Below are 21,204 nucleotides of genomic sequence, written 5' to 3'. Positions count from 1 at the left end.
AGGACCAGAATCTCAAAATACAGGTGAATCAAAAAGAATTATTCGATTTCAAAGGCAAAAGGTAAGAATGAAAACATCAGTTTCACATGATTGCTGCTAGGTAATGTAATGGCAGCTGTGGGTACAGGGACTCCAGATATGCTTGCTAAAGCATCCACTTGTTAAATGATGATGTAACAACACTACTTCTGGGTCCAAGCTCCTGCTGCGTTCATTAAGGCTTTTGTCTTTTTAATGCGTTGCAGTGTTTTGCATCTTGTGGTGTTTTACAGGAACAAGCCCCTAAAAATAATTAGTGGTCATTGTCAGGCTCTCTGGCTTTTTATTAGCAGTATTCAAGTGCAACGTGTCATTAAGCTCAGTTTTTCTAAACTCACAATGTAACAACAGCCTGTGGGCTCTCAATTTTCCACCAAATATTGGAATGTTTCAGGAAAGAATCGCAGTCAGGCTGACTAAGAATAGGTTCATGAAACTTAGGATTAAAAACTGTTGATAGCCAGTCATATCGGTCCGATACTGACGTAAATTACTGGATCAGATATCGGAGAGAAATAAAAAATGTAATCCGATCCATTAAATATCGAAAAAGCACCTCACAAAACTTGCAACATGGTGTAACTCGGCTCATAACCGTAGCACGTAGGAGCAGTATGTGTCATGTGACAGAGCAGCTGTGTGTATTTCTAGCCTGACTACCAAACCGGTATTTCATCTCCAATGAAGTTATCCCAGAGAGAAGTAAAACAAGTGTGTAAGTCCATCTAAAGCATTCCCACGTTAAGCTTAAATACCGATATATGGAGCGAGTGCCTCTTCTCTCTCCCTCCCTCTCCTGCTCCTACTTCAATCGTGAAACTGATCAATGATCAGCTGATCGGCTTTTCTGTGCAAGTCCCTCTCTCTTGTTTGTTTATTGCCCACTTTGCGCCAGAAAGAGGAAACCAGCGGCTGAACAACAGCAGCACGTTTAACCTTGATAAGCTGTTGTTAGAATTTATTTAACATTACTTTCTACACCAGGATCTTTTTCTATGCAGCTGACGGCTGGTAACTGTGCAGGGGCAGATCTAGCAAAGTTTAGCCAAGGGGGCCGATAGGGCATTAACAGGGAAAAGGGGGCACAAAGACATACTTTTCTTTCTTATTCTCATTTAAAATGTCTAGCTTTTAACAAATAATTATCTGAATCTTACACCCAAAGTTTTAATCTAATGTAAAATATATGGCTCAGGGGGTTGGGAATTGCATCTGTAACCGGAAGGTCGCCGGTTCGATCCCTGGGCTCTCTGTCCTGGTCGTTGTGTCCCTGGGCAAGAAACTTTACCCTACTTGCCTACTGGTGTTGGCCAGAGGGGCCGATGGCGCGATATGGCAGCCTCGCTTCTGTCAGTCTGCCCCAGGGCAGCTGTGGCTACAACTGTAGCTTGCCTCCACCAGTGTATGAATGTGAGAGTGAATGAATAGTGGTATTGTAAAGCGCTTTGGGTGCCTTGAAAAGCGCTATATAAATCCAATCCATTATTATTATATAGAAGTCCATATAGTAACTGTTAAGTCTAATATACCCTAGTAAGCTATACTACTTTTTCCTTTGGGAAGATACCATCTGTGCAGTTTGCAGTTTGAGACCCGGGTGAGCAGCCACACTCATCATTTTACTGACGATGACAAAATCTGGGCAGTTTTAAAGTCTCAGTGATGCTAAAGTGCTTGTTTGAACCCAGAAATACCCAACAACTTTATATTTAGCTTCTTTGTTCGCTGTATTAAAAATACATCTTTTTGATATCAAATGATTCGTTTCGATACATACTGTATTTGAAAGTTATTTCAGTTATGTTATACTCAGTGCTGTGGGCTGCTGTGCAGTATTGATGCAAGCACTTTCTATCCAATTTCCCATTTTTTGTGTAATATTTGATCATCTAAGAAGTTCCTTTTGCTTCAAACAAGGAAAAACACAGTTAGATTTTGATCTTTTTGTGGAATTTGCTGACTAAAGAAAATGTATAACATTTTCAAGCCTTATTGACATGAGCTGCAGAGCACAGCCTCAACCTAACCAATGTGCAGGTGCATCACAGATGTTTTCAGCTTCAGTGACTTACACAAGGATATTTGTGACAGTCACTCCAAACCTGGACAGTTAAACTGCAGACTCTGTGTGTAATCCTGCCTCTTGTTTGCAGCGCTGTGTGTCAAGGTCATTCACACAAAGGGAGATTAATAGCACAGATGCTGAGGTGCCACAGTTTACTTTGTGGACTTCTGTTGGAGACTTGAGGTGTTAGATGGACTTCCCTTCGCAGTCCTTTTTGTCGCATTTGTTTCTTGTTCATCGCTGTTTGTTTGCCCATACTTTTCTCTCCCTCAACCTCTTTTGTTTTCCTCATTGCTCACTCGAACTCAAATCAGGAAACAGCTGCGATGCAGTTACAATAACACTAGAGTTTAAACACTAAAATTCAGAGCCTTGCCTTTACTTAACCTGGCTCTGTGTGCTGTCTGGCTACATTTATTTTCCCCCTTACCCCCTGCTGCAGAGCAGTAGTGGGGAAAACTAGCACACCAGCCTTGATGTGAGAAAGCTAACCTGCTGGGCTTTTGGTAATCAGGCAACACTGGGCAGAGTGCTGCCGAACAGGAAGCGAGGACGTGACATATGGCGGCGGCTATTCACTTGGCTATGAGGTGCATGAACATGTATGCAATTATAGTAATTATAATACAACAGCAGTCATTGTATATGTGAGACATGTGTCTGGCTGACTGTGTGCATTGTAATTGCATACATGTGAATGAAAATCACATGACATGGCAGCACAAAATTACAATCTATGCTTGTGTGTATGCCCGTGTGCATGTTCATACGTGTGTCTGTGTGTGTGCATGAGTGGCAGCACGCGGGTGAATGAGTGCAGCCGTATTGGAGAGCCCTGCAGAATGAAAGGCAGATTAATTAAAAATGCTTCAGATACCCAGCCTCAGCTGTTACTCCCTCAACAGAACGGACCTTCATAACAAAGTCCCTCAAACACGCACTAAGTCATACACAGACACACACACACAGCGATATAAATGCTACCCAGTCCACTGATAAGAACACACAGCTCATGCAGAGCTGTACTGTCAGACACAACAGGTTGTTTGATTGAGACAAAAAATACATACATACACATGCACACTGTCGCCATGACACAAAACACGCACGTGCAGTACAGTGCTGTGCAGACGCTTTAAACACTTGCGTTAATTAGAACTGGTAATACATCTGATTGGTTCCCTTTGCAAGCGTGACAACATCCCAAACCTACTGCTGAGAAATTCGAAAAACAAAACTATCTTTACTGGCAAAAAAGAACAAGGAGTCCTGCAACAGATGGTGCTGTAGGGCCCCCAGGAAACATCATCAAGTCACACAAAAAGACAGAAGACAGTGAGACAGCATAAATCCACAGAAGAACTGTGGCAAGTTCTCAAAGATGCTTTGGGGGACCTACCAGCCGAGTACACTAAAGAAGTGTAACAAACATCTGTGCCAGTTTAAAGAACAAAGGTGATCACACTAAATATTGACTTGAACCCCCTGCCTTGTACAACACTTTGGATTATATGAAATTTTTTTAAGCATCTCTAATTTATCTTTAGTGCCTACAAATTTTGTGGCAATGTTCATTCCAGTAGCAGAGCAGTGCTGTCTTCCTGAAGTTGACTGCCTCGATTTAAAAACTGAGAAACAAGGTCCTTGAAAAGCCCAGCGGTGATGAAAGCTTCAGCGTGACAGGCATATTATCAGCTCTTCTACACGGCTCTGTGTGTGTGTGTGTGTGTGTGAGAGAGAGAGAGACTTTGATTGTCCAAAGGTGAATCAAACCCTACTTTTTCACACGTACAATAACTGTGGTGATATTTTGTGCTCTCATTTGATCTGTGTCTGCAGAGCAGGAGGGCTTCTGCAGGTGTGAGAAAATCTGTGATTAAACATATGTCACTGCTACAACTATTCATTTTAAAGCGGGACAGATCAGAAGGACCCATGAGAACTCAACATAACATTCACAGTAAGTGATTTCATTCTACAGGAAGTACAGACTGGAACAGAGTATGAGAATTACAACAGTGAAAACAGGAACAGTGCAGAAAAGAAACACCAATTATACAGGGAGGTAAATACAGAAACAAAAACAGACACTCGGGCTCTTAGGCCTGTAAAGACACTGAGTTCATTTCTACAGATGTTTGGTTCCACTCCATCTGCATATAAAACTCGCCGTTTTGGCACTTTTAAGACCATATGTGTCTGTAAACGTGGATAGAAATATATTCAGTCCATGTTTTGTGTAGGCAAGTGTGAATATGGTCTCTGTGTGTGTGTGTGTGTGTGTGTGTGTGTGTGTGTGTGTGTGTGTGTGCCAAGGTGTTTTCGTATACAAATGTGTGTAGGTATATATGCTCATGTGTGGGAAGGTGTATGTAGTGTGTGTTCTTACATTTTATGTCCATAAAGTGTTACTCTAAACTATTCAAACACGTACAGTATATTCATTGATTCTCTACATTAGCGTTTGTGTGTTTTGTGGAGTTGTGTAAGAGTGTGTGTTTGTCACAGTTGGCCACCGGTAAAAAAAACTCTTCTGTTTTTGTTGCGTGTTGGTTTCATGAGGCAACTCCCTCCGTCAGTCTCTCTTGTTCGGTTGACAGTGAGCCGAAAGGTCAGCGGATCTACCATCAACCCACAAATAAATCAACCAACTGACGACTCAACTTCAACAGCAGACAGACATTTTTAAAATCACAGTCCTGCTTCCTCTGTGGAGCCAGTCAAATAGCCAAAGACAAAAGTCAACTCGGGGTTCTTCGGGGGTTTGGACTTGTTATCAAGCCTCTAGTTTGATACAGACAAGTCACAGAGCTTCTTTCTCAGTGCCAGTAAGCAATATAGTTTCACAGTGCTTAAAATTTAAAGTGTTGAAAGTAGTTAATTAGTCTGACACCTCTGAAAGGGGTGTGAAATGGTGTTTTTCAAATGGGGGAAGGGGGGGGGGGGGGGGGGGGGGCAGAAGTGACTGTTATTTGGCAGAGATCAGAAATGATAGTTAATGTAAGTATGACCATCCAGGGTAGAAAACTAGCCTGGCATCACCAGACAAACTTAGGAATGTCAAATAGTCTGAAACTTCTTGGTTCACTTTTGATTTCCAGCAGGAGCAGAATACAATGTTTCTGGATGCAATCAGATAGACTGAAAACCACAGTGAATTCCTCATTAGCTCTCAGGTAACTGCTAGCTTGGCTGATAACCTAGCAAAACCAATGGTGAACTGCACCAAACACTTTAACTGAAAGTCTGTGCTTCTTGAAAGTTGGAGCTTCTCCAAGTCTAAGAAAATTGCCTTCAGAAACTTCTTATCTTAATCGTATGCGAATCTTAAGCTTCTGCAACAGATCACTTGATTTACCAGATTGTGGTTCGTTCCCTTCAGCTTCTAAATAGTCTGTGGTGAGACTGGAGGACCTTTGGCTCTGCCTATCAATTAGTATTCATCACAATCCATGAAAACTCAAACTCCAAGTACAACAGCACTGTCTGTACTTGGTTTAACCCAAACATAACACGTAGTGTGGATAAAATGAGAATAGCACTGACCTGCTGATAACTGCTTTTCCATTATTACAGGTCCTATAATACAGGTCCTTAGATCAGTATGTTGAAAACTCTGAAGTAAAATAAACAAATACAGAAATTAAAGCATAGCTGAAAAAAATATCTCCAAGAGCAGCAGGGAGGGAGGGAGAGCTCAGAATGAACAGTAAATTAAACCTGGCCCGGGAAAGCAAGACTGTCCCATCGTGTCACGCTTTAACACAAAAAATGCACGTCTTCAAATTGCACCAAACTGTGGCTTCTGAAATGTAATCTGATCTAAAAATGTATCATATTTTACATGTTTACAACATAAATTGATTACTTTGTTTAGCAGAATGCAGATAAATGTGCCAAGATAGGTTAAGAGATTAAATTGTCAGGACATTACACTTCCTGTAGCACATACTTCTCACCCAAGACTCCCATTTTCTACAGTGATATTAAACTCAAGGAGAACGGGCAAAAAGTTATATTTGCAGCATAGGCTTCTGTGGTCCATTACCTTGTTAATGGTAAAGGAAAAATAGGCAAAAAGGGATAGAGGGAGGAATTCTTCTGAGTTTACTTCAGCCAGACGCTATCTGTATAGTGTTTTAATGTTTACAGCATTAATACAAAGCCAGTGTTTCCACTGCAGACTTCATCCTATGGATTCATAAGTTTAATTAAAAAGGAGCAAAGAGACCTCGCTGCCATTCCCTGGGAACCATTGCAACCCATTGGTTTCTGTGCCTGAGGTTCACATTTAGAACAACTACAACTCCAAAGGGAGGAAATGAGCAGGGTTGTTCTGTGATTTTCCATGACTATTGATTTGTGTTTTTCAATAAGCCTGAACTTCAGAAACTTACGAAACTGAAATAAGAAGCCAAACTTGCGCAGCAATGACTCCCCGAGGCAGCCAGTGATATTGTCTAGAAACCACCGTGAATTTGTTTGAGGCATATAGAAACTATCCTTCTAGTTTATAACTTAATAAAAAGCTTTTAGACCAGACCCATTCAACCCAAAGTACCAGGACTAGAATCGTGATGTTAATGCCAGTTTTGTGGCACAAAAAAAAAGAAGCCTAGCGAATTATTTTTGTTCAGAGCATACACAATGCCTGATTACCAGTTTAATTGTACTCTTGAATTCCTCTCCTCTGGGTAAAGGTAGTTTGACTTGTGAGACTGCCACAAGCTGTGCTTTCTCAATTGTTCCCTGTTACCTTTAACTTCTGAAGGCCTACGATTTCATACATGACCATGGTTAAGTACACAGACTGGAAAGAAGATGCACTCTATCAAATCCCAGGTTATAGAATCTGTACATTTGTCAGTATCAACCAGTGGAAGTAAAGAAGAGCAAAGCTTGGTCACCATGTATGAACTCCTCTCCGGGGCAGAGGAAAAAGTCTGCTTGGAGAACAGCTTGGTTAAAGAGTAATTTTATAGATTTAAATAAACACTGGACTGGTGGACAAAAGTGAGTGATGGTCTTGGTAATGGTGTGACGTATGGCAAATTGGAAACTATGAATAATTCCATGAATAACTGAGCTAATGTTATTCCTTACATCTAAAGAAATGCCTTCGGGGTACGTGAGGGTAACCTCAGCTCGATTCCCCTTCTTCTTCCAAGTTAAGCCATTATTTTTTTAAAAAGCTTCTACCCCTGCATAGCCTGTGGTACTAATTTAAAACTAATTGATTGGTGATTCCTTTTGTACGTTACAAATAGGGGAGCTGCCAGTAAAACTTGAACAAAAGGCAAAAATAGAACACTAGGCACTTTATAAAAAATGGACACGGTCCAACTGAGTGCCCAAGGGAATTCACACTGTGGATTTTTTATGCGCTACCACTCGCCCAAATTAGGTTCTATTGATCTAATGATAAAGTAATGACATTCTGCTGACATCCCATTGCAAACACCAGTGGGTCTATTGCACTGACTGCCACAGATGACATAGAAATGCCAGTTATTACTCAAAATAATAGAATATCAAAAGCAAAAACATTCTCTGACTTGTCTTTGTTTTGGTTTTTTTGGTCCAGGTTTTGAGAGATTGTGCCATCACACTGCTGCAGTGGAAGTGAAGGTGATTTTCATTCAGACAAATTAAATATATTACAATCAGACATTTCTTTTAGTGACAAAGGGTGGCAAATTATAACATATTTGGATGGGACAATTTATGCAGAACAAAGTGCAGTGTTAAAAAATCTAATAAAATGACATGTCCCAACTGCTTTTAAACATGATCATTTCTATTTCTCACAGCAGATTTGGGGTCATTTGCGCTGACCTTTGCGACTCTGCCTATTCTTTAGACGTACATTTTATAGGTGAAAGAGTAAATAAATGCCCCATCAAACTCACACTGTCAATGGTGGCTTGATTCAAGGCCTATCAAAACAATAACATCAGATTAAATCCTGTGGAAAATCAAATAAGAATGCATTACTTGCATGCCTTGCAAACAGGCCAATCCAGACCAATCATACTCAAAGCAGAAAGAACATAGCCCAGAAGGTTATAGCCTAATTTCACCTTCACCTGCACAAGTGAAGGTGAATGACTTTTTGTTTTTCACGCCAGTGTCTGACTATCATTCCTGCCTGCAAAAAATGGAGGGAAATGCAAAATGATGAGACATTATATAAATAAAAAATGGGTAGACAGACAGCGAAACAAGGCTATCCGTTATTAATTTCAGTCAAGCTCTGAATCCTGCAGAGTTAATAATATCAGCAGAGCCTTCTGACCTCAGATGATGATACAACATCAGCCTTCAAAAATTAGTCATTAATTTATCCCATTAAGTTGGACAGAGTTGGCAGAAAAACAGAGGGAAATGAGTTATATTTGCATTTTAAGAATTTATAGCTTGTAATAGGAATTTGGGCAGAAAATTAAATAAAAATGCTCAAGGTCTCTTGTTTAGTCCACAACAGTCCCAAGCCTTGCTCCTCTAATCCATTTTCATTGTATTAACCATAGTTTTAAACCCTAATCCTAAATAAACCAAGGCTGTAACTTTCCTTTGTTTTCTTTATACTTTGCTGACCACAATGGAAAAGATTATAATGGAAACCTGTAAAGTCATACCTCCCAAGGGCACTTTGGTCCAGGTCTAGCGAGCTACCAGCTTCCACCCAGAGCACAAGGTGGTCATATATAGTGTAGCGTCAGAGTACATCCCTAGGGTCTTCACCCTGCGTATTATTCATTTCATCTTAACGTGTAGTAGTGGAAGCATTTCACTTTTTTGTTTTTAGGGTTCCTTGCATTCAGTTGATTCAAAGGCAACTGACAATACACTGAAGTCTGTCTGCATAATGGGGAAATTGTTAAAAATGAGATGCTGCTACAGTAAACCCTTACTTATTCTTAGTTTGCCTCTATTCCTAAACATGATTACCATTTTCTTTAATATAGGAGCTAATGGCTGTCCTGTAAACCTGCATAACTCAACCTAAAGTAATTTCTGCAAGACTTGGACTATTGAAATGTACATTTTTCATCTCATAACTTCCCTTATGAAAAGAAATATGCTACAACTGTAAATAAGAAATGGACTATGGGACAAAAATGCCTGTGGGTCTTCATGCTATCTCAACAGACAATACACAGTTATGTACTCACTCACATTCACTCATAACTTCCTGACTTTGTTGTTATCCATATATTAGCTGTACAGGCTTTGCTACCTTGGGTGAGCTTGAGAATAATAAACGACTCACCGACAACCAGAACTTTACTCTTTCACACACAAGTAATCACTCAAGCATGCAGAAACTGTACGTGCATGTCCATACACTACTGAACATCTGTTTGTAGGTGCTTCAAATCAATGAGTGTGCGCAACACAAAGCGTTCCTGAACTATTCTCACACCGGCTAATCGCCAGGAAGAACAATTAACCTGATAAGTATCATTTAATGTCTTCCCTAAAGAGGGAGATTCAGGCTTTTCTAAAACAAAACACACCTAATTCTTCACCCTGCTTCCTCATTACCATCCTAAATTATGTTTCTATAGGACAGCAGGTACTGCCGTGCCATGGAATGATTGTTTTGTGAATAACGGCTTGATGGGATTAGAGAAAAAACAGATGGCGCTTAAGTCATGATGGGTGCTGTTTCTGGGGAGATAGCTGAGCTCCAGTTTGCCAGCAGTGAGGTAGAAGACGTTTGCTTGTCATCACCTCGCCTTTGATCATTAGTGATTAGTCAACAGGTCTGTGAAGCCTGAAAGGACCAAAGTGCCCAGGGTGAGGCAGGATTCTCGTTAAAAATCATTCGTGTTGAGGTGAAGACAGAGGAGAACCTTGGAAATAGCCTCTGAAAATGTCAATGGATTTTCACAAAATCAATTTTTCAAAATCACCAGGAGAATACCTCTTTAATTCTTGAACAGGCGCCTGAATGACCTGTGTCGCTAGACACCTCTGAGGAAACATTATCTGTCTTGCTACCTTAATATGTTCCTCTTCAGTAGTCTGCTGTTGGCATTCATTCCACAATCTCCCTTAGGACATAAGCTTTGCTCCCCAGCTCACAGCTTCTGCTGGGCGGAAACACCTTTCCAGTAGTCCAAAATATCATGAAGGTCCTCGTCCTTGGCAAACTGCACCTTCTTGCGCAGAGCATGCCCTGCTGCTATATAGGATGCTTCCTCTCTAGGGCTTTTCTTGTAAGGTCGGAATCGCTCCCAGATTCGCAGTGTGCTCTCAGATGAGTACTCTGGACTGGAAGAGTAGCCAGAGTTGTAGTTGTGGTGACGAGAAGGTGAGAGCTGGGAGTAGGTGGATGTGGCATCCCTCTTGGTGCGCCCAAGTGGCTTGAGAAACGAAGCCTTTTGGGATGGTGAAGGCGATTCATTGCCACCCTCATAGTAGAGTGCAGGAAAGGAGTGGCGGTGCTCAGAGCTATGATAGTCTGGCTGAACTTCCAAGTGCTGCTGTTGCTGCTGTCCAGAGCTTACAGCGCCACCTCCATTCCCACTATTACATCCCATTCCTCCCCCATTTAAGCTCAGGCCTCCGCCATTAATATTTCCCATTCCATTTCCGTTACAGCCTCCTATTCCACCACCTCCTCCACTTCCTCCCGCTCCAACACAACCCACGGGGCTACCCTTTTCTCCTGGGTACTTGGGAGGATCACTGCGCTGCTCAGGGATGTCTACACTATACACTCTTGTGTTCTTGGCAGAGCCTGCAGAAGGGGGACCACAGCGGTTCTTAACCACAGCAGTGTCTGCGCTCAGTTGCCTCTGAAGGGGCCGCACTGCATTGGCTGGGGGTGGATCACGGTAAGGAGGGGAGAGAAATCCACCCCCGCTGATACCAGGCCGCTCAGATAAGGGCATGACCAGGGGCACTGGGGCCATTGAAGGCGGGTGAGGCTGTTGATGGAGCTGTGGATGAGGCTGAGAATGGGGCTGAGAATGGGACTGAGGATGTGGCTGAGGATGTGGTTGAGGAATTGGCTGAGGATGAGGTTGTGGATGAGGTTGAAGGTGAGGCTTAGGGTGCACCTTTGGAGAGGAAGCCATGATCTGATCTCCAGGGTGACCTGGAGAGAGGGGGAGAAGGTTGCGCGGGAGCGATGCTATGCAAGGAGGCTGGGAGGACACAGAACTGGTATTGTCAGCTGTGGTCACAGCATTAGCTGAGGCATCCAGCTTCAGGGCATCAATGCAGTTGTTGATAATCTGGTTCACCTTATCGACCTCCTTAGCAATGGTGGAGATCTCTGATGCTGAGCCACGACCGTCATCATCTGAATCCTCCCCAGCCTCCGTCCCATTCTCAGCCCCACCTCGCATATCCACAACTACTTCCCCTCCTGGCCCTGCTCCTCCAGCTGCCATCACTGCCTCCCTGCCTTCCCCTGCCATTCCCGTTGTCCTTATATCCATGTAGTTACCCTTGCCACCCATAGCCTCAGAGAAGGCAGTGGCCATTTTTTCCACCTGTGGCAAGGTGGAGAGGCGGGAAGAACTGGTGTTGGCTGAACCGTGAAGCATGCCTGTGCTAGAGGAGGCAGATTGGGGCAGCTTGGCTCCTGCACCGCCTGAATGGTGATGCTGGTGGTGAGCCTGCTCCTGAAGACGCTGCATGGCATTTGGGTCATTGACTACAGCTGCAGCTGCTTCTGGGCCATACCTAAAAAAAAGAGGTCAGATTTACTTTTAAACAAACAATACTCTGTTTCCATATTGCGTACCTTTTCTAAAAACTGGTTTCCCTTCAGTGATGGCCTAAGATGACAAAATCCTTGCTTTTTTAATTAAAGCTTAAAGAATTATAAAAATGACCTAAAGACTCGATAAAGAGTATGACTGATTTTTTTAAGCCATTGCTTGCAGTTAGAATAAATGAGGTCTTTCATAAATTCAAAAAGAAATGCACTGCAGCAAAACAACTAATGAAGAGATAATGAAATAATAAATTGTTCCAAAGAAGTCAATTACACCCACAGGACATAGTCATGTCAGTTTTTGGCTACAACATCCAAAGATGCATGACAGAAGATTCTATTGTGATCCCCAAAACTTTGATTAACAAACATGCACTGTCTCATACCTCATTTCCAAAATTGTTTTCTTCACACTAATTGCTTTTTCCTTCTCTTCCTGGATGCGTCGGCGCCTCAGACAGTAATAGACAAATCCAAGAACAATGACCATGCCAAACAGACATCCCAGGATGGTCATGATGTAGTGGGTTGTTGTGGAAGGATTCGTTTGGTGGTCCAGTGGTCCAGTAGCTCGTGTGGTAAAAGACATGCAGGTGTGGTTGTACTTTTGAGACTTCCTTACAGAAGCCACACAACAGGTGTAATTGGACTGTGGTTTCAGCCCCTTCAAAGTTATCGTGGCTTTGCTTGACTTGAGGGATATGTCCTCTTCAAGAGAAGTGTTGTTATACCGGGAGAGAACATACATCTTACTGTAGGGATGTGGGATCTTGACTATTAGTGAAGCTGTGTACGGAGCAACTGTTTGAAGCTTCATAGAAATTTGAGGGTTATAGATAGGGTCAGCAGTGGATGAGGTGGTTGGCTGATGGTACACACCTTGGTCTTGGTCCAAACCCATCCCTGAGCCATCTTGATCTGGCATCTGAGAGGTCATCCCTGGAATTATCACACCATCACGACACATTGATAATAATATGTTTCGAGCATTTCTTCCATTTCCATACCCGGGACTCAAGAGTGGATAGCCAGTCATTTCTGGAGGTGTTTCACACTGGAGACGGTCATAGGTGCGGGTGACATTGTTAAACTCATCCAGCCAAGTGAGAAAACTGTAAAGCTCGCAGCCACAGTGGAACGGGTTTCCACCTAGTTCACATACTGTCAGTCTGCTGAGAACCGTTAAAGTAGATGGGTCAAGACGGGCCAACTTGTTGGAAGATAAGTCTAGGCTGTTGAGGTTGGGACACTCCCAGAAGGCATTGGTGGCAATGACCTCAATGAGGTTGTGTTGCAAGAAGAGGCACTGCATTCGACCCAGACCTCTCAACATGCCCTCAGTCAGGTTGGTTAGTTTGTTGTAGCCCAGTTGAAGAACCTGGGTCAAGGAGACAATCGGCTGTTAAAAAATATGCTCAGTTGTTCACCACATTTTCATTAATTGGTTGTTGCTTTTCTGTAGAGGATGTCAGAACACAGTTTAAGCTGAAACAATTTGGGAACATTTTGCTGCATTATCTAACCAAGTGTTAAGACATGAGTGATTCAACCGGACAAACATCTGAAATGATATACACAAGAAATTCACAGATTCATTTGCTGTTAACACTTACATTTAGCATGGTCTAAATGGGATTCATATTTAACCTCCTAAGACCTGAACTCTTCCACGTCATGCATTTTTAATTTCTCTTTGATATTTGGGGATATTGGGACCTGATGAATGTAAAAACAAAGAATTACCAGTTTTTTCTTTTTTTACCTAATTTTTTTTTTTAAGAAAAATGAGAGCCACATATGAGGATATTTATTTAAAATTTCGATAGAGCAGTTGCAGTATAATGTCCTCGTAAGTGGATATCAGGCCCTTGTAGAGCAAAATTGAGTATTTTGGTCTAAATAACCCAAAATGTGATGTCCACATATGTGGACGCCAGGTCCTAGGAGGTTAAAGACTTTACTCATTTTTCATCCACTTTTGCAGGAATATAAGAGAACTTTCCGGAAGTCTTAAGGAACGTCTATTATTTCCTTATGTACAGGTGAAGAAATAAAGTTTAAAAAAAGAGAGACAGTAAAAGCAGTTTCACTTTTGGCTTCAGACCTGTAGGTTGGCCTGTCCAGCAAAGGCGCCATCTTCAATGTAGCTGATTTCATTCTTGGTTAGATTGAGGTCAGTAAGGTTTGTAAAGCGGTACATGGAGGTAAAGAGCACGGCCTTAAGTTTATTCTCATTCAGCCTCAGGTCATGCACCTAAGAGAGACAAGACAACAGTTCACTTTACTTTTTCTGTTATAAGGGGAAGACCTAAAAAGACAGAAGCATATTGGAACCTACGTTTTTGCTTAATGAGAAATTTCCCCAGTTACACGTCGCATTCCCCAGTAATCACAGCGCATTTGTAAGCTCTTGTACACTGCTTCTGAAACATCTAGATTATGTAGGTCTTTATGCTATCTCAGTTAGGTAAAATATCTTCATATTACGTTGTCTCGTTTTAATCACTTACACTGGCAATTGTGCAGTGTTACGCCAACTAAAATATATGTTGCTTTCATTATAAGATGTCAGTGACATCATACATTTGAGTACATTACAATACCAACTATATTTAGGGAACAGACATAAAACAGCCTTCACATTCACATAGTTTACAATGACCATTACACTGAGTGTAAGAACATTAGAATCACTGTTTTCTAGTCAACATCATCATGGAGGCACAGGTTCAGCAGAGGTTGCTATAGTGATAGAGCACAACTGGCCTGCAGATAGTCATACTGACCGTGCTGTTGATGTGCTGGGGGATGGTCTCATATGGAGGCTGGTTCTGACTGCAGATAGCAAGCCAAACGTAACCTTTTTCCCCCTCTATCAGCCAGCAATCCCCTTTCACTGTGCCAGACAGGTGGAGGAGCAACAGTGCAGGGAGCAGGAGCGAGAGACACAGGGTTGGAGAGAGAGGGGACAGTCTGCTGGCCATGGTTTGGATGTCTGAGTGCCACCTCAGTAGAAGGGTAGGGGGGTCGGGGAAAGGATGGATAGAGCAGCAGTTCAAGTTCAACGCTGGAACCGATGCAAATCGGGAGGCAAGTTTAAATAGACAGAGCAGTTAATGTAAAGGCTTCCTTCTCAACAATTAGAGCTGAGGTTGCAGCATGGCAGCAAGTCCTGTCCCCATTTTAGGTGTTCCATGTCAAAGGGTTTTGGAGACTGTCAACCCAGCAGCTACTCATGGCCCCGTAAAACCGTATGACTCGATAGCACCAACGAGGACGTGCTCGATCTCAGACGAAAGGTAGAATGCCTGTACAACATAGACAGGAGGAGACAAGAAGGGAGAGGGAAAATTAACAGCGTTTATGACAGAATGATTAAGAGTAGGCAGAAAATTCTAATGCAGTTCATATATCCCCAGATGGTTTGGAATTAACTGAGTGCAGGTCTTATTAAAGTATAGGAATACATTTTTTTTAAAGTATGACTCTAATACCCATGTTACCCAATCTTTTCAAGGTAATGCACCACAGTAATAAATCCATTAACTGCCATGATTACTCCATTAAGTCTTAATAAAGCCCAGAGAAATATAGTATTACTTTTCAAATGAAACCAGACTTTTTACGCTCTGTAATTACTCATAGTCATGAACAGCGCTACAGTACAAGAAGCTGCAAGTTCTTCCATTTAGACATCATGATGGACTAATAAAAATGTAAATCGCCAAGAATATGAAAGCGACGCCGGTTGTCTAATGTGTTTTTGTCATTGTTTACAAGGCTCACCAGCTCGCAGCTGCAGTTCTATTAGTTTAACTCTAAGGTATATGATGAAACAATGACAATTTAATAGCTGAGGTTTTACAGGGGTAAAAACAGAAAGATGGGCTAAGTGGAAAACAGAGAAGGGATGATGTAATTTGCATGTTTTAACAGGATGCTAGCTGACATTTAGCCAGTTACCTTTCTCTGGGGATTAACCATGGTTTAGGCTCTAATCCAGCGTAAAATATTATGTATCTCATCAAAACAGCAGCAACTCTTTTAATTATTTTTCAAAGTTTTGATTTCCTCCCAGGGGAAAGTTATCTAGCCAAAACATGAATGACAGCTAATTGATAGTGACAACAACTGTGAAATAGACTTGCTCAATTCCAAATACACTTCCCTTTGTCCTTTTTAAAAAAACTTATATTTATTTATGTTTTTAGGTTGTCTCAAGTAGATGAAGCGAATCTGATGTGTCTCAAGGAAGTGAAGCACTTACACGGTGTAAACCAGGAGAAACAGAAGAGAGATTTGGGTGCTTCTGTTCAAGTGCCCGTTTGTGATAATCTGTTCTTCCCTCCTTTTCTTTCTCATCATCTGTCTCTTTGCACATCTTAGTTAGCCTCACAGGGAAAAGGCTTCCCTTCACATTATTCTGTGAAATTGATATTGGCATTTCAATTCCTCCACCAGAGGCCTTTAACCTGCGTTTGACCCAGACTTGCTGTCATCCTCATGAGTGCATGAAACACACAAAAGGAAACAAAAAAAAAGAAATGTACAACTTAACCACTGCAAAACAACAGCTAGTTATCCCCATCAACAGTGTAATTATGAAAGTCATTCATTAATCATCTGTTATGGATTGGACTTTGATGTGCCTGATTTCAGTGATTGTACTTGTGTGTATGTGAGCCTTACTTCATTGCATTTCCCGATGAAAAGATGCAACTAAAGTGAATCATTCATCAAACAACGATTTGGACATTGATCATCATGCCATGCTGAAACTGACACAGATTCTCATCCTTCTTCTTTCATCCCGTTCCTGAACTGCTTCCCTCTTCGCTCTTTGAAAACATCTCCAAGGCTGGCAATACGATGTAGTGACACAATACTGATCTTTTTTTTTCCTCTTAGGTTTTAATGGAATGGACCGACAAAGCCTCTGGCTCAATTCTGCAGTTTAAGAAGATTTCAGAAGCTAGAAAAATAATTTTTAATAATTAAAAAAAAACTGAGTGTGTCATGCTTGTGATTACCGTAAGGCTGTTTTTCTCCCGTTGGGAACTCATATTCACATCATATCTGATACAACATGACTGGTAGCCTGACGTGATATTTACTGTGCTGAAAAACATGAAAGTCTAGTCAGTCAGGATCCACTTGAAAGCTAGTTGTTTACTGCAGAGCCCCGTAACAACAACTTCCACAGTAGTTTTAATTTATAATGCTGTAATGATCATGACCACACTAGTCCATTCTGTCTTATCGTCCGGTTTAGTCTCGTGTCTCTCCCTCCATCTCTGCCTATAACCAAATTTGCTGTTATCTGACTTCCTGTCTCTTTTCTGCCCAGCTTTTTCTCCTGTCTGCTTTGTTTTTAAGCCTGCTTATCTCTCCTGCCTTTCAGCTAGAAATACAAATGAATATACTTCATCACCAAAACATAACCTGACACCTTTTGTGCGCTATCGCCTCCCCTCCTCACTGCTTGCATGATATTCATGCCATCAGTTTTATTTTAACAAGAAAACAAAGGGAGTGACAGCCTTGTTTCCCACCTTCTTTTCTTCTTCAAACAGGGCTCTCATTGTTTTTAATTACTGTCCATGAGAGCTGAGCTTTAATTAGAGTTTTGTATCTGACAAACAGAATTAATGATGTCAGGTCACCAAGACGTTTCTGACTCTGTGAATATGAACACCCTGTAACAACGGCTAGAACTAGGCAGACTCCAAGAGCTAACCAGCTGTTTAAAATTAATGTCTTTTAACCCTTGTATGGTGTTCGGGTCTGTGAGACCCGTGTTCAGTTTTTTTCAAAAGAAAAATTAAACAATTAATTATTTTTTCACGTGTAAATGTGTTGTGTCTTTCCACTCACTCCACTTGATTATAACTGATTTATTTATAACATTTTATATAAAAGAAAAACGAGAAGCACATTAATTCATAAATGTGATCTAACAAAGGTAAAGGGAAAAAATTAACCATGTTTGCTGTTCATATGTCTTGTAATTGGGATGAAGTAAACATCTGTTGAGTAATTTAACATAAAATTGTTTGATAGTGTTAATTTGGAAAGCCAAAACTCTAGTGGGTCCACCAGACCCATGAACACTGGCTGAGTAACAAAAATACGAACACCACACAAGGGTTAAATATATATTTATTTATTAATTTTTTGAGTAACTTGCTACTACATTCTGTCTAGCGTGCCACTAGCTTGTCTTAGCTTTAACTGCTCTAAGATCAGAAAAAACTTGTGTGTTATTATACATATACAAAAATCACACACACACACACACACACACACACACACACACACACACACACACACACACACACATATATATATACATATACATATATATATATATATATATATATATATATATATATATATATATGTATACGTATATATATATATATAAACACCCAGCACGCCCCTGCGGGCGGTTTATCCTTCAAGCTCGGGTCCTCTACCAGAGGCCTGGGAGCTTGAGGGTCCTGCGCAGTATCTTAGCTGTTCCCAGGACTGCGCTCTTCTGGACAGAGATCTCCGATGTTGTTCCCGGGATCTGCTGGAGCCACTCGCCTAGCTTGGGAGTCACCGCACCTAGTGCTCCGATTACCACGGGGACCACCGTTACCTTCACCCTCCACATCCTCTCGAGCTCTTCTCTGAGCCCTTGGTATTTCTCCAGCTTCTCGTGTTCCTTCTTCCTGATATTGCTGTCATTCGGAACCGCTACATCGATCACTACGGCCATCTTCTTCTGTTTGTCTACCACCACTATGTCCGGTTGGTTAGCCACCACCATTTTGTCCGTCTGTATCTGGAAGTCCCACAGGATCTTAGCTCGGTCATTCTCCACCACCCTTGGGGGCATCTCCCATTTTGACCTCGGGACTTCCAGGTTATACTCGGCACAGATGTTCCTGTACACTATGCCGGCCACTTGGTTATGGCGTTCCATGTATGCCTTGCCTGCTAGCATCTTGCACCCTGCTGTTATGTGCTGGATTGTCTCTGGGGCATCTTTACACAGCCTGCACCTGGGGTCTTGCCTGGTGTGATAGACCCCAGCCTCTATGGATCTTGTGCTCAGAGCTTGTTCTTGTGCTGCCATGATTAGTGCCTCTGTGCTGTCTTTCAGTCCAGCTTTGTCCAGCCACTGGTAGGATTTCTGGATATCAGCCACCTCCTCTATCTGCCGGTGGTACATACCGTGCAGGGCCCTGTCCTTCCATGATGGTTCCTCGTCTCCCTCCTCTTTCTTGGGTTTCTGCTGCCTGAGGTATTCACTGAGCACTCGGTCAGTTGGGGCCATCTTCCCAATGTATTCTTGGATGTTCGTTGTCTCATCCTGGACTGTGGTGCTGACACTCACCAGTCCCCGGCCCCCTTCCTTCCGCTTAGCGTACAGCCTCAGGGTGCTGGATTTGGGGTGAAACCCTCCATGCATGGTAAGGAGCTTTCTTGTCTTTATGTCAGTGGCTTCTATCTCCTCCTTTGGCCAGCCTATTACCCCAGCAGGGTACCTGATCACGGGCAGGGCGTACGTGTTGATGGCCCGGATCTTGTTCTTACCATTCAGCTGACTCCTCAGGACTTGCCTGACCCTCTGCAGGTACTTGGTGGTTGCAGCTTTTCTAGCGGCCTCTTCATGGTTCCCATTCGCCTGTGGGATCCCCAAGTACTTGTAACTGTCCTCTATGTCTGCAATGTTGCCTTCTGGTAGTTCAATCCCCTCAGTTCTGACTACCTTCCCTCTCTTTGTTACCATCCGACTACACTTCTCCAGTCCGAACGACATTCCAATGTCATTGCTGTATAGCCTGGTAGTGTGGATCAGTGAATCGATGTCTCGTTCACTCTTGGCATACAGCTTGATGTCATCCATGTACAGGAGGTGGCTGACAACTGCTCCGTTCTGTAGTCGGTATCCGTAGCCAGTCTTGTTAATGATCTCACTGAGGGGGTTCAGGCCTATGCAGAACAGCAGTGGGGACAGAGCATCTCCTTGGTAGATCCCGCACTTGATGGTGACTTGTGCTATGGGCTTGGAGTTGGCCTCTAGTGTTGTACGCCACATCCCCATTGAGTTCCTGATGAAGGCTCTTAGGGTCCCATTGATCTTGTACAATTCTAGGCATTCCAGTATCCAGCTGTGGGGCATTGAGTCACAGGCCTTCTTGTAATCAATCCAGGCAGTGCACAGGTTGGTCAGTCTGGTCTTGCAGTCTCGGCTGATTGTTCTGTCTACCAGTAGCTGGTGTTTTGCGCCTCTGGTATTCTTGCCAATTCCTTTCTGTGTCCCGCTCATGTATTGACCCATGTGCCTGTTCATCTTAGCCGATATGATGCCTGACAGGAGCTTCCATGTAGTACTGAGGCAGGTTATTGGTCGGTAGTTGGAGGGGACCGGTCCCTTCTTGGGGTCCTTGGGGATCAGGACCGTCCGGCCTTCAGTTAGCCATTCCGGGTGTCTCTCGTTAACTAGCAGCTGGTTCATTTGTGCTGCCAGACGCTCGTGGAGTGCAGTCAGCTTCTTCAGCCAGTAGGCGTGAACCATGTCAGGCCCTGGTGCTGTCCAACTCTTCATACTGGAGACCCTTTCTTGGATATCTGCCACTGTGATGGTTACTGGACCCTGTTCAGGGAGGTCGCTGTGGTCAGCCCTCAGATCCTCTAGCCACTGAGCATTGCCGTTATGGGTTGCATCCTTCTCCCATATGCTCTTCCAGTATTGCTCCGTCTCCAGCCTTGGTGGTGCTGTTCTCTTATTGTTCCCTTGCCACTGAGAGTACACCTTTATACGTATACGTATATATACATATATATATATATATATATATATATATATATATATATGTATATATATATATATATATATATATATATGTATACGTATATGTATATATATATATATATATATATACGTATACGTGTATATATATATATATATATATATACGTATACGTGTATATATATATATATATATATATATATATATATATATATATATATATATATATATATATATATGTATGTTATGGAATGCCCTTTAGGAAAATATTATATATATATTCCAACCAAAGTCTGAATATATAGTATGATCTTTTGAATATATAGAATGAAACTTGAATATATAGAATGAAACTTGAATATATAGAATGAAGCTTGAATATATAGAATGATCTTTTGAATATATAGAATGAAGCTTGAATATATAGAATGAAACTTGAATATATAGAATGATCTTTTGAATATATAGAATGATCTTTTGAAAATATAGAATGAAGCTTGAATATATAGAATGAAACTTGAATATATAGAATGATCTTTTGAATATATAGAATGATCTTTT

General features: G+C 41.9%; 1 protein-coding gene across 1 annotated transcript in view; it reads right to left on the bottom strand.

The window, feature by feature from the left end:
- Nucleotides 1-4,998: 4,998 nt before the first annotated feature.
- Nucleotides 4,999-21,204, bottom strand: part of LOC147327204 (protein phosphatase 1 regulatory subunit 29-like) — a 304,564-nt gene continuing 288,358 nt past the window's right edge. Inside the window, exons 5-9 of the mRNA XM_086294854.1 lie at nucleotides 14,627-15,148; nucleotides 13,945-14,094; nucleotides 12,227-13,218; nucleotides 11,176-11,806; nucleotides 4,999-11,043 (exon numbers count right to left, since the gene is read on the bottom strand). Coding sequence (XP_086150980.1) covers nucleotides 10,192-11,043; nucleotides 11,176-11,806; nucleotides 12,227-13,218; nucleotides 13,945-14,094; nucleotides 14,627-14,824 — 2,823 coding nt within the window. The 5' untranslated portion in view covers nucleotides 14,825-15,148 and the 3' untranslated portion in view covers nucleotides 4,999-10,191. The remainder of the gene's footprint in view (nucleotides 11,044-11,175; nucleotides 11,807-12,226; nucleotides 13,219-13,944; nucleotides 14,095-14,626; nucleotides 15,149-21,204) is intronic.

This window comes from Aulonocara sp. 'chitande type north' Nkhata Bay, linkage group LG6, assembly GCF_057382095.1.
Source record: "Aulonocara sp. 'chitande type north' Nkhata Bay isolate Kocher_YH1m ecotype deep benthic linkage group LG6, A_spYH_male_GT1.1, whole genome shotgun sequence".
Lineage (NCBI taxonomy): Eukaryota > Metazoa > Chordata > Actinopteri > Cichliformes > Cichlidae > Aulonocara > Aulonocara sp. 'chitande type north' Nkhata Bay.
The sequence above is the reverse complement of the archived record's forward strand: the minus strand, read 5'-3'. Positions and strand labels throughout refer to the sequence as shown.